Raw genomic sequence first — 14,941 nt, 5'->3', positions numbered from 1 at the left:
CAGAACCTGGACTCATCACTGAACATGACATTCCCCCACATGTTCAGGTTCCATTGTCTGTGTAGGAGACACCAGCGCCAACGGGCCTGACGGTGAAGGGCAGTCATTGCAGGCTTCCTGGTAGCCTTATGAGAATACACTGTTTACCATTGGAAGAGCATTTTGGAACATTGTTCTTGGGCGCTCCCCACATCATCAGCTGTGCTGCTCATCCCACAAATACATGATCCTTACAAGCTGGACATCATTGTGAAGGTCAAGAAACAGGCTTTCCAACCATGTAGAATATAATGACCATTTTTTCCAGTTTATATATATATAGACTGAGTGTATATATAGTCTATATATATATATATAGTCTATATATTATATATAGACTGAGTGTATATAGTCTATATATACTATATATATAGTTTATATAGTATATATATATATAGTCTGAGTGGACTCACCATCTTCTCAAAGTTGACGAGTTCACCGTGAAACGTTTTACAGCTCTCATGAAGAAACGTCAAGTCTGAGGAAACAGGAGACAGGAAACAGGAGACAGGAGACAGGAGACAGGAGACAGGAGACAGTTAATTAATTAACCAATAATCATTAATATCATTAATATCATTAATATCACCACATTAATTAACAAACAGATCACTGATCGATTATCAGTTATCAGACAGTGATCAGGAGTCTAGTGGAGCTGGTCTAGTCCCTGGTCCTGGTCCTGGAGCCTCTCAGGTGACTCAGGGTCATGTGAGGCTCCTGATTGGTTGACTCAGACTGAGAGGAGGCTCCTGATTGGTTGAACCAGACTGAGAGGAGGCTTCTGATTGGTTGAACCAGACTGAGAGGAGGCTCCTGATTGGTTGACTCAGACTGAGAAGAGTCTCCTGATTGGTTGAACCAGACTGAGAGGAGGCTCCTGATTGGTTGACTCAGACTGAGAAGAGGCTCCTGATTGGTTGACTCAGACTGAGAGGAGGCTCCTGATTGGTTGAACCAGACTGAGAGGAGGCTTCTGATTGGTTGAACCAGACTGAGAGGAGGCTCCTGATTGGTTGACTCAGACTGAGAAGAGTCTCCTGATTGGTTGAACCAGACTGAGAGGAGGCTCCTGATTGGTTGACTCAGACTGAGAAGAGGCTCCTGATTGGTTGACTCAGACTGAGAGGAGGCTCCTGATTGGTTGACTCAGACTGAGAAGAGGCTCCTGATTGGTTGACTCAGACTGAGAGGAGGCTCCTGATTGGTTGACTCAGACTGAGAAGGGGCTCCTGATTGGTTGACTCAGACTGAGAGGAGGCTCCTGATTGGTTGGCTCAGACTGAGAGGAGGCTCCTGATTGGTTGGCTCAGACTGACCTTTGAGCAGCAGAGGAGTGAAGGGGATCAGCGGAGGTCTCAGGCTGGTGATCAGGTCTCTGTAGGACTTGTGGTTCCTGGAGGGGTCCTGTAACAACACAAGTACTCACATCCTTTACTGCAGTACAACGAGGAAGTACTCAAGGAAAGTACCTTCATCAGTACTTCAGTAGAGTACTTGAGTAAATGTACTTTGTACCATCAGATACATCTGGATATTCATATTTGTTGTATTTTCATTTATAGACAAATATAGACGTCCATATGTCTGGTGACCTCTTCATCTTCATCTTCATCACGGCTCAGCGATGATGATGATGATGATGATGATGATGATGATGATGATGATGATGATGACCTTCATCATGAACCAGATCAGATATAAAACATCTTTAACTCACCGCGACGCTCTCAAACTGCTGGAACTGCTTCCTGAACTTCCCCGGGAGACCCTGAACACATACACATATCACATATAACATAATATAACATATAGTATAATATAATATATAATACATCATACAATGTAATATAATATAATATACTATAATATAAAATATAAAACAATATAATATAATATAAAAAATAATATATAAAATAAAATAGAATAGAATAGAATAGAAAATATAATATAATATAATATACTATAATATATAATACATAATACAATATAATATAATATATAATATAATATACAATACAATATAATATAATATATAATATAATATACAATACAATATAATATAATATAATATACTATAATATAAAATATAAAACAATATAATATAATATAAAAAATAATATATAAAATAAAATAGAATAGAATAGAATAGAAAATATAATATAGTATAATATACTATAATATATAATACATAATACAATATAATATAATATATAATATAATATAACATAATATAATATTATATATAATACATAATACAATATAACATAATATAAAATAAAATATTATATAATATATATAATATAAAATATAATATAATATAAAATATAAAATAATCTATAGTATAATATAATATATAATACATAATATAATATATAATATAATATAATATAATATAAGATACAATATACTATAATATAAAATATAAAATAATATATAATATAATACATAATACATAATACAATATAATATAATATATAATGTAATATAATATACTATAATATAAAATATAATATATAAAATAAAATATAATATAATATAATAATCTATAATATCAAATATAATATACTATTATATAAAATATTATATAATATAATATAAAATAATACAATGTATTATATTTTAATATAATATATTGTATTATATCATAATAATAATACAATATATAATATAAAATAATATATAATATAATATACTATAATATAACAGGTTACAATGTTCAGAAAAAATAAACTGTCACAAATTAATAAAAAGGATGACTGAAGAACGAGCTGCTGTCCTCTCTGTCCTCTCTAATGTCAACACCTGAACCCATCGTCCTCTACGTCTGTCTATGACATCACAGCGCTGTGGTCAGACAGACAGACAGACAGACAGACAGACAGGTAGAGAGACAGACAGACAGACAGACAGAGAGACAGACAGACAGACAGACAGACAGACAGACAGGTAGAGAGACAGACAGAGAGAGACAGACAGACAGACAGACAGACAGACAGGTAGAGAGACAGACAGAGAGAGACAGACAGACAGACAGACAGACAGACAGGTAGAGAGACAGACAGAGAGAGACAGACAGACAGACAGACAGACAGAGAGACAGACAGACAGACAGACAGACAGACAGACAGAGAGACAGACAGACAGACAGACAGACAGACAGACAGGTAGAGAGACAGACAGACAGACAGACAGACAGACAGACAGACAGAGCAGCTCCAGGTGAGTGTCCTACCTCCCAGGTGAGTCGTAGTCTGCTGACAGCCGGGTTGTCTAAACCCAGAACCACGGCGAGGAAGGACAGCAGGTCCTGCTGCTGCTTACAGCTGATAGAGACAGATACATAGATAGAAATAGACTGTATACTGTGTATATAGAGATATTGAGTATATACTGTGTATAGTATATATATCTATATCTATATATCGGGGGTGGGGGGGTCAGTGTGAGGACTCACAGCGCTGAGATCTTGATGAACTTGCGGAGCAGCTGGACCCTCTTGGGCAGAGACTGGCACTGCAGGATCTCCGTGGCGACCCAGTGCTGCACCTCGCTGCAGCGCTGCAGAACCAGCTCCAGGTTCAGCGGGCGCCAGCGGGACTGCTCTCCGTGGAACACGTAACACACAAACTCCACCTGCAGCACGCACGCACGCACGCACGCACCAACCAACCAACAACAAGAACAACAAGAAGAAGACACACAGCTGTAAACCGTGACCAGGAGACACGTCCAGATGTTGGAGATGGAAACATCCTCACTGACCTCATGCACATAATATTACTATATAATAATATATTCATAATATTACTATAATAATAATAATATAATATAACTATAATAATATAATAATATTACTATAATAATATATTCATAATATTACTATAATAATAATATATTAATAATATTACTATAATAATAATATATTAATAATATTACTATAATAATAATAATATATTCATAATATTACTATAATAATAATATATTAATAATATTACTATAATAATAATATATTAATAATATTACTATAATAATAATGTATTCATAATATTACTATAATAATAATATAATAATATTACTATAATAATAATATATTAATAATATTACTATAATAATAATATATTCATAATATTACTATAATAATAATAATATATTCATAATATTACTATAATAATAATATTACTATAATAATAATGTATTCATAATATTACTATAATAATAATATAGTAATATTACTATAATAATAATATATTAATAATATTACTATAATAATAATATATTCATAATATTACTATATAATACTGACCTCATGCACGCAGCTGAAGAGCTCCCAGTCGAACGCCACCAGCTGATTGGCTACCTCCTCTGCTGACATGTCGTGCAGCTTGCTGTCGCCAGGCGTCCAGTGGATCTCCTCAGGAAGAGGAAGCTGAGGGCGCAGGAAGTGACATCATCACATTCTAAAACACAGTTTGTCTGAATCCCCTGAAGGCCGTTACGTGGTGGTGACCAGAGGTCTGGACCAGGAAGCAGGATGTGGAGTTAGCGAAGTAACTTCAAGTTTAACCCTTCAGGGTTCTCCGTCCTACGAAGGTGCTTCACCTCTTACCAGGTAGATCACCATGGTTACCATGGTAACTGATGCTGAACAGCTGACCTGCTCCGGAGCAGGTTACGTTCCAGATGAGAGATCAGCTGGTATATCTAGACGTCTATATCTGACTCTGGAGTGTTCCGTTAAATGAATCACTCACACATCTGGAGTTGTTTCTTTCACCAGCTGTTCTTCCTGCATCTGGCAGCTTCAACTGTTACTGTTAGTCTGATTAAGAGTTAACCTTCTTCACATCTGTCTGATATAATATAATATATATTATTATTATTATTATAATATATAATATAGTTCACTCTTCCTTTGATACATGTCTCTCTGTCAGTAGACCAGTCCATGTCTGTGATTGGTCAGTAGACTAGTCCATGTCTTTGATTGGTCAGTAGACTAGTCCATGTCTGTGATTGGTCTGTAGACTAGTCCATGTCTGTGATTGGTCTGTAGACTAGTCCATGTCTGTGATTGGTCAGTAGACCAGTCCATGTCTGTGATTGGTCTGTAGACTAGTCCATGTCTGTGATTGGTCTGTAGACTAGTCCATGTCTGTGATTGGTCAGTAGACTAGTCCATGTCTGTGATTGGTCAGTAGACCAGTCCATGTCTGTGATTGGTCAGTAGACTAGTCCATGTCTGTGATTGGTCTGTAGACTAGTCCATGTCTGTGATTGGTCTGTAGACTAGTCCATGTCTGTGATTGGTCAGTAGACTAGTCCATGTCTGTGATTGGTCTGTAGACTAGTCCATGTCTTTGATTGGTTCCTCACCAGTGAGTCGAGCTCGGCGGCTTCACAGGTGAACAGGTGAGTGTTGACTCCCAGCGTGGTGAAGACGGCCTCATCACTGGGACGGAACACGGCCTTCTCTGAGAACATTAACATGAATATTAAATATATATATAGACTGATTATAACACTTTAATAATAATATTACTATATAATAATAATACTATATCATGAGTTGATGGTGTGTGTTAGTGACCGACTCTAAACTTGCATTAATAATATAATTATAATAATAATAAAGCGTCCTGACCTCCGGCTGACGTGACGGCCACCAGGATGAGGTTTCCAGGCAGAACCGGTTGGTCTTCGCTGTACTGGAGTTTCTCTCGGACCAGAGCCAGAATCTCTCCGACCCGACAGGACAGACGGCTCCTGATGGTGACGTAGGAATGATCCGGAGTGTAGACCCGGCAGAAGACTGGACACAGAGAGAGAGAGAGAGAGACGGTGGAGCGCCATCTGGTGACCGGCTGTGGTACCGCAACGCAACACCAGAACACACCGCTATACATATACTACAGACTGACAGACTACTATACTACACCACTATACTACACCGTTATTCTACACCACTATACTACACCACTATACTACACCACTATACTACACCGTTATTCTACACCACTATACTACACCACTATACTACACCGTTATTCTACACCACTATACTACACCGCTATACTACACCGTTATTCTACACCACTATACTACACCACTATACTACACCGCTATACTACACCGCTATACTACACCACTATACTACACCACTATACTACACCGCTATACTACACCGTTATTCTACACCACTATACTACACCGCTATACTACACCACTATACCACGCCACTATACCACACCACTATACTACACCACTATACTACACCGTTATTCTACACCACTTTACTACACCACTATACTACACTGTTATTCTACACCACTTTACTACACCACTATACTACACCGTTATTCTACACCACTATACTACACCACTATACTACACCGTTATACTACACCACTATACTACACCACTATACTACACCGTTATTCTACACCACTATACTACACCGTTATTCTACACCACTATAGTACACCACTATACTACACCACTATACTACACCGTTATTCTACACCGTTATACTACACCGTTATACTACACCACTATACTACACCGTTATTCTACACCACTATACTACACCACTATTCTACACCACTATACTACACCGCTATACTACACCACTATACTACACCGTTATTCTACATCACTATACTACACCACTATACTACACCGTTATTCTACACCACTATACTACACCCTATACTACACCGTTATACTACACCACTATACTACACCGCTATACTACACCGCTATACTACACCACTATACTACACCGTTATACTACACCACTATACTACACCACTATTCTACACCGTTATTCTACACCGTTATACTACACCACTATTCTACACCACTATACTACACCGTTATTCTACACCGTTATACTACACCGCTATACTACACCACTATACTACACCGTTATTCTACACCGTTATACTACACCACTATACTACACCACTATACTACACCACTATAGTACACCACTATACTACACCGTTATTCTACACCGTTATACTACACCACTATACTACACCACTATACTACACCGTTATACTACACCGTTATACTACACCACTATACTACACCATTATTCTACACCGTTATACTACACCGTTATACTACACCACTATACTACACCACTATACTACACCACTATACTACACCACTATACTACACCGCTATACTACACCACTATAGTACACCACTATACTACACCACTATACTACACCGTTATACTACACCATTATACTACACCACTATACTACACCGTTATTCTACACCGTTATACTACACCGCTATATTACACCACTATACTACACCGTTATTCTACACCACTATACTACACCGTTATTCTACACCGTTATTCTACACCGTTATACTACACCACTATACTACACCGTTACTCTACACCACTATACTACACCACTATTCTACACCAGCTATACTACACCGCTATACTACACCGCTATACTACACCGTTATTCTACACCGTTATACTACACCGCTATACTACACCACTATACTACACCGTTATTCTACACCACTATACTACACTATTATACTACACCACTATTCTACACCACTATACTACACCACTATACTACACCGCTATACTACACCACTATACTACACTGTTATTCTACACCACTATACTACACCGCTATACTACATCACTATACTACACCACTATACTACACCACTATTCTACACCACTATACTACACCACTATACTACACCGCTATACTACATCACTATACTACACCACTATACTACACCGCTATACTACACCACTATACTACACCGCTATACTACACCACTATTCTACACCACTATACTACACCACTATACTACACCGCTATACTACATCACTATACTACACCACTATACTACACCGCTATACTACACCACTATACTACACCGCTATACTACACCACTATACTACACCACTATACTACACCGCTATACTAGCATCAACCCTAACCCTGCCCACAGTCTTTGTGCTAAGCTAGAGTACTGTACGTGTGTGTGTGTGTGTGTGTGTGTGTGTGTGTGTGTCGTACTCTCGTCAGAGCCCCTGAAGGCCTCTCTGGGCTGCAGACAGGCGTCGATGCGTCTGAAGTGTCTGAACAGAGGACGGACCTGCTTCTTCCTGCTCTCCTTCTCCTCATCAGACCTACACACACACACACACACACACAGAGAGAGGTAAGATTAACCGGTTGCTTTAATGTATTATAGTGTGTATTATAGTGCGTGTGTGTTACAGTGTGTGTGTGTGTTATAGTGTGTATTATAATGCGTGTGTGTTACAGTGTGTGTCTTACGGGCAGTGTAGGATCTCAGTCCATCTCTGCAGTTTGAGGACGTCCTCCACCAGCTCAGGATACCGACTCAACTCCTGAACCGCACACAGGTACAGCTCCTACACACACACACACACACACACACACACACACACACACACACACACACACACACACACACACACACACACACACACACACACACTCTTGTTAACAGCTTCACCTGTGTCCGTTAAGTCAACTAAAGTCAGCGTCCTGTTGCTGGCGCTTGTGCTCGCTCTACATAGACATGAAGGAGCATCGCTCAACACAGTGAGGAGACACACGTCAGCTAAAAGCACAATATCACTCTATATTTCAGCTGAAGCTAACGTTTCTCTCTGCGGAGCCCCGTCACTTCACAAGACACGGGAAACCTCTGTTGGTCTGGAGGAGCTGCAGCAGTTATTTCTGCACAAACGTCCACTGAACATTCACTAGATATTCTCAGAGCTAAACTAACTCTTCTGCAGTGTGGAGTGAGCAGCATGCACGTGAGAGGTGGAGAGAGAGAGAGAGAAGGAGCGTGGTGTGTGAGTGAAGGCAGACAGAGGAGCAGAGGAGCAGAGGAGCAGAGACTCCGGTCCTGGAGACCAAAGCTACGGTCTCCCCCGCGTCCTCCGACCGCGGCCAACACTGTTTAACAGCTTCACTAGATACAACCAAGAGGTTTTGGTGCTTCACTGGAGTTTGTGTTGGAGTCTGAGTCTGAACAGCGGAGACACACGAGAGACCATGAGACACACGAGAGACCATGAGACACCGACCAGCAAGGATTTATACCTGGAACAAGTTACTAACAGGAACTTTAAACATGTTAACTCAACTGGTGATTTTTAGGTCGTAGCGGGTCAGCTCTAAAGCTGGAGTGAAGATATATATGTATATATATATATATATACAGCGGGTAAAATAAGTATTGAACACGTCACCATTTTTCTCAGTAAATATATTTCCAAAGGTGCTATTGACATGAAATTTTCACCAGATGTTGTTAACAACCGAAGTAATCTATACATACAAAGAAACCAAAACAAATAAGTTCAGAAATTAAGTCATGTGTAATAATGTGAAATGACACAGGGAAAAAGTATTGAACACGCTTACTGATATTTATTTAATACTTTGTACAAAAGCCTTTGTTGGTAATGACAGCTTCAAGACGCCTCCTGTATGGAGAAACTAGTCGTATGCATTGCTCAGGGTTGATTTTGGTCCATTCTTCCACACAAACAGTCTTTAAATCTTGAAGGTTCCTTGGGCCTCTTCTATGAACTCTGATCTTCAGTTCTTTCCATAGATTTTCAATTGGATTCAAGTCAGGTGATTGGCTGGACCATTCTAGCAGCTTTATTTTCTTTCTCTGAAACAAATTGAGAGTTTCCTTGGCTGTGTGTTTGGGATCATTGTCTTGCTGAAATATCCACCCTCGTTTCATCTTCATCATCCTGGTAGATGGCAGCAGATTTTTATCAAGAATGTGTTGGTACATTTTTCCATTCATCCTTCCTTCAGTTATGTGAAGTTTGCCAGGACCGTATGCTGAAAAGCATCCCCACACCATAATGTTCCCACCTCCAAACTTCACTGTTGGTATGGTGTTTTTAGGGTGATGTGCAGTGCCATTTGTCCTCCAAACATGGTGTGTATTATGGCATCCAAAGAGTTAAACTTTGCTCTCATCTGACCAGACTATATTCTCCCAGTATTTCACAGGCTTTTCCAAATGTTGTGCAGCAAACTTTAAACGAGCTTCAACATGCTTTTTCTTCAGCAATGGAGTCTTGCGTGGTGAGCGTGCATACAGGCCATGGCGGTTGAGTGCATTACTTATTGATTTCTTTGAAACAATTGTACATGCTAATTCCAGGTCTTTCTGAAGCTCTCCACAAGTGGTCCTTGGCTCTTGGACAACTCTTCTGATAATTCTTTTTTAGAAATGCATCTGTAGCCAATGTCATCAGTATGTTTTGCAACAATAAGGTTGCGAAGGTCTTGAGAGAGCTCTTTGCTTTTACCCATCATGAGATGTTTCTTGTGTGACACCTTGGTAATAAGACACCTTTTTATAGGCCATCAGTTGGGACTGAACCAGTTGATATTAATTTGCACTGACAAGGGGCCGGATTGCTTTCTAATTACTGATAGATTTCAGCTGTTGTCTTGGCTTTCTATGCCTTTTTGCACCTCCCTTTCTTCATGTGTTCGGTACTTTTTCCCTGTGTCATTTCACATTATTACACATGACTTAATTTCTGAACTTATTTGTTTTGGTTTCTTTGTATGTATGGATTACTGGGGTTGTTACCAACATCTGGTGAAAATTTCATGTCAATAGCGCCTTTGGAAATATATTTACTGAGAAAAATGGTGACGTGTTCAATACTTATATTACCCGCTGTATATACTATACAGTATATATACTGTGAGTGTGTGTGTGTGTGTGTGTGTGTGTGTGTGTGTCACCTTGGGGAAGCTGTTGCTGCGTTCTCCCTCCTCCTGCAGCAGCTCTTTGTAGGTGTCCAGATATCGAAAGGCCACGTTCAGCACCGCCTGCTTCCTCTCTGCTCCCTCCATCACTCCCTCCGCCTCCCTCCCTCCCCCCTCTCCCTCCTTCTCTTCCGTCAGGCTGAATCTGGGATGGCTGCAGTTAAGGAGGAACCTGGATTAAACACCACGGCAACGAACCAAGGAGGAACTTCAAAATAAAACAGGAAACTGGAAAAAGACATTTTTTAAACTGATGTTGTGAAACTGAAAGTAAAACAACAGAAACAATAATAATAATAATAATAATGATAATAATAATAATAATAATAATGATAATGATAATAATAATAATGATAATGATAATAAGAAGAATAAGAATAAGAATAATATTAATAAGAATAATAATAATAATAATGATAATAATAATAATAATAATAATAATAATAATAATAATAATAATAATGATAATAATAATAATAATAATAATAATAATAATGATAATAAGTGACAAATGGCGTCTTCGCACATGACGTATGACATCACCGTGCGAGCGATCAAAAATCCCTTCGCAATTTAGCATCACAGTAGTGGGGGGATTAGACCACTCAAATTTGACGCGGAACCGATAAACGCTCTAGGAGGAGTTCGTAAAAGTATGCATAAAATACATGAAAAACGCACATATTCCAATATGGCCGACTTCCGGGTGGGCGGAGCTAATGAAACCCGATGAAGAATATGTCCGAAATATTGAGTGGGATATGCCTACCAAATTTCATGAATATCGGATCAACTTTGACCAAACTACGGCCTTCCACGCGCTAGGGGGCGCTAGAGAGCCGGCTAAACCCACTGAACATAATGGCTGTATATTTACATAAAGTTCACAGGTGTCCATCATATTGCCAAGTTTCATGCGATTCCGAGTACCTCAAGGTATGTTCCATATCTAAAAGACATAAGGGGGCGCTAGAGAGCTAACATGCCACGCCCAAGCAAAATTTCACTACTAAAATAAAGTAATTATGAGTTTGGATGTGCGTGTAAAGTTTCATAATTTTTTGGGCATCCTAAAGTCCTAAAACATGTGTTCGTAAATTTTAAAATCACGCAGGAAGTCCAACATGGCTGACTTCCTGTTGGCCGAAAAAATCTGAAAAATATTTAATCCAGGTATGAGGATGTGAGCAATGACATACTTGAATTTCGTGAAGATCGAAGAAACTTTCTCTGAAAAACTGCCTACATTAGGGGGCGCTATCTCGCTCCCTGGAGACACCCGAGCCGGGTCACTACAGAACATTGAATTTCGCGCCACTTCTGACGCATATTCCACTTATGGTGAGTTTTTTGGAATGGGAAAGGTCCCAAAAACGCGATCTCCCGGCAGAAAAAGAATAATAATAATAATAATAATAATTAAAGCTGCAAGCAGCGATGAACGGGCCCTCGCCCCCGCGGGCACGTCTGGGGAACGCGCACGTCGGGATACCCGCTGTCGTGCATTCCCGTGAAAGTCGGAAACTGCACGCAACAGTTAGAGTGAATTTTCTGCTTGGAGCATGTGGCGCTGGAAATGAACTGTGAGAATATGTGGGGCGTCCTTTAAAGCACATCTATGAGGGTGGCTGGCAGTATACAACCAGTTCCTGTTGTCAGTAGGTGGCGCTATGACTTTCACTCATAATTGCACGTATATGTCTTCATGCCTGGACTCTAATAAAACATGTCAAATTTGGGGAAGATTGGACAATGTATAGTCAATTTACAACAATTTCCTGATTCCTGTAGGGGGCGCTATGACTATCACGCATAATACCATGTATATGTCTTCAGGCCGGCACCCTTATAAAACATATCAAATTTGGGGAAGATTGGACAATGTATAGTCAATTTACAACAATTTCCTGATTCCTGCAGGGGGCGCTATGACTTTCACTCATAATGGCACATATATGTCTTCAGGCCTGGACTATTATCCAGCTTGTGAAATTTGGGGCAGATCGGACTATGTAAAGTCAAGTTACAACAGCCTCCTGTGTCATGGCGAAACATCAGAATTCGCCGCGCCGCCACAAGAACGCCGTTTCACGAAAACACAAAAGCTTTGCAATTTAGCATCGTGAAGGTGTTGAGATTCTGCTGCCCAACTTTGAGATGGATCGCTTGAATCCTCTAGGAGGAGTATCGCAAAGTTCGATACCTAAAAAGTGACAAAATGGCGTCTTCGCACATGACGTATGACATCACCGTGCGAGCGATCAAAAATCCCTTCGCAATTTAGCATCACAGTAGTGGGGGGATTAGACCACTCAAATTTGACGCGGAACCGATAAACGCTCTAGGAGGAGTTCGTAAAAGTATGCATAAAATACATGAAAAACGCACATATTCCAATATGGCCGACTTCCGGGTGGGCGGAGCTAATGAAACCCGATGAAGAATATGTCCGAAATATTGAGTGGGATATGCCTACCAAATTTCATGAATATCGGATCAACTTTGACCAAACTACGGCCTTCCACGCGTTAGGGGGCGCTAGAGAGCCGGCTAAACCCACTGAACATAATGGCTGTATATTTACATAAAGTTCACAGGTGTCCATCATATTGCCAAGTTTCATGTGATTCCGAGTACCTCAAGGTATGTTCCATATCTAAAAGACATAAGGGGGCGCTAGAGAGCTAACATGCCACGCCCAAGCAAAATTTCACTACTAAAATGAAGTAATTATGAGTTTGGATGGGCGTGTAAAGTTTCATAATTTTTTGGGCATCCTAAAGTCCTAAAACATGTGTTCGTAAATTTTAAAATCACGCAGGAAGTCCAACATGGCTGACTTCCTGTTGGCCGAAAAAATCTGAAAAATATTTAATCCAGGTATGAGGATGTGAGCAATGACATACTTGAATTTCGTGAAGATCGAAGAAACTTTCTCTGAAAAACTGCCTACATTAGGGGGCGCTATCTCGCTCCCTGGAGACACCCGAGCCGGGTCACTACAGAACATTGAATTTCGCGCCACGTCTGACCCATTTTCCACTTTTGGTGAGTTTTTGGGGATGGGAAAGGTCCCAAAAACGCGATCTCCCAGCGGAAAAAGAATAATAATTAAAGCTGCAAGCAGCGATGGACGGGCCCTCGCCCTTATGGGCACGTCTGGGGAACGCGCACGTCGGGGATCCCGCTATCGTGCATTCCGGTGAAAGTCTGACTCTTATAAAACATGTCAAATTTGGGGAAGATTGGACAATGTATAGTCAATTTACTACAACTTCCTCTTTCCTGTAGAGGGCGCTATGACTATCACGCATAATACCACATATATGTCTTCAGGCTGGGACCCTTATAAAATATGTCAAATTTGGGGAAGATTGGACAATGTATAGTCAATTTACAACAATTTCCTGTTTCCTGTAGGGGGCGCTATGACTTTCACTCATAATGGCACATATATGTCTTCAGGCCTGGACTATTATCCAGCTTGTGAAATTTGGGGCAGATCGGACTATGTAAAGTCAAGTTACAACAGCCTCCTGTGTCATGGCGAAACATCAGAATTCGCCGCGCCGCCACAAGAACGCCGTTTCACGAAAACACAAAAGCTTCGCAATTTAGCATCGTGAAGGTGTTGAGATTCTGCTGCCCAACTTTGAGATGGATCGCTTGAATCCTCTAGGAGGAGTATCGCAAAGTTCCATACCTAAAAAGTGACAAAATGGCGTCTTCGCACATGACGTATGACATCACCGTGCGAGCGATCAAAAATCCCTTCGCAATTTAGCATCACAGTAGTGGGTGGATTATACCACCCTAATTTGACGCGGATCCAATAAACGCTCTAGGAGGAGTTCGTAAAAGTATGCATAAAATACATGAAAAACACACAAAATTCAATATGGCCGACTTCCCGGTGGGCGGAGCTAATGAAACCCGATGAGGAATATGTCTGAAATAATGGGTGGGATATGCCTACCAAATTTCTTGAATATTGGATCAACTTTGACCAAACTACGACCTTCCACGCGTTAGGGGGCGCTAGAGAGCCCGTTAAACCCACT

General features: G+C 40.0%; 1 protein-coding gene across 2 annotated transcripts in view; it reads right to left on the bottom strand.

Moving 5' to 3' along the window:
• Positions 1-14,941, bottom strand: part of rapgefl1 (Rap guanine nucleotide exchange factor (GEF)-like 1) — a 52,790-nt gene that overhangs the window by 5,098 nt on the left and 32,751 nt on the right. For both annotated transcript variants that reach the window (XM_037762662.1, XM_037762661.1), the window contains exons 4-14: positions 10,857-11,025; positions 8,373-8,470; positions 8,109-8,221; positions 5,684-5,851; positions 5,416-5,513; positions 4,346-4,468; positions 3,497-3,675; positions 3,275-3,365; positions 1,760-1,810; positions 1,359-1,446; positions 453-517 (exon numbers count right to left, since the gene is read on the bottom strand). In XM_037762662.1, the coding sequence (XP_037618590.1) occupies positions 453-517; positions 1,359-1,446; positions 1,760-1,810; positions 3,275-3,365; positions 3,497-3,675; positions 4,346-4,468; positions 5,416-5,513; positions 5,684-5,851; positions 8,109-8,221; positions 8,373-8,470; positions 10,857-11,025 (1,243 nt within the window). The remainder of the gene's footprint in view (positions 1-452; positions 518-1,358; positions 1,447-1,759; positions 1,811-3,274; positions 3,366-3,496; positions 3,676-4,345; positions 4,469-5,415; positions 5,514-5,683; positions 5,852-8,108; positions 8,222-8,372; positions 8,471-10,856; positions 11,026-14,941) is intronic.

The sequence above is a fragment of the Sebastes umbrosus genome (genome assembly GCF_015220745.1).
Source record: "Sebastes umbrosus isolate fSebUmb1 chromosome 14 unlocalized genomic scaffold, fSebUmb1.pri SUPER_14_unloc_2, whole genome shotgun sequence".
Taxonomy (NCBI): Eukaryota; Metazoa; Chordata; class Actinopteri; order Perciformes; family Sebastidae; genus Sebastes; species Sebastes umbrosus.
The sequence above is the reverse complement of the archived record's forward strand: the minus strand, read 5'-3'. Positions and strand labels throughout refer to the sequence as shown.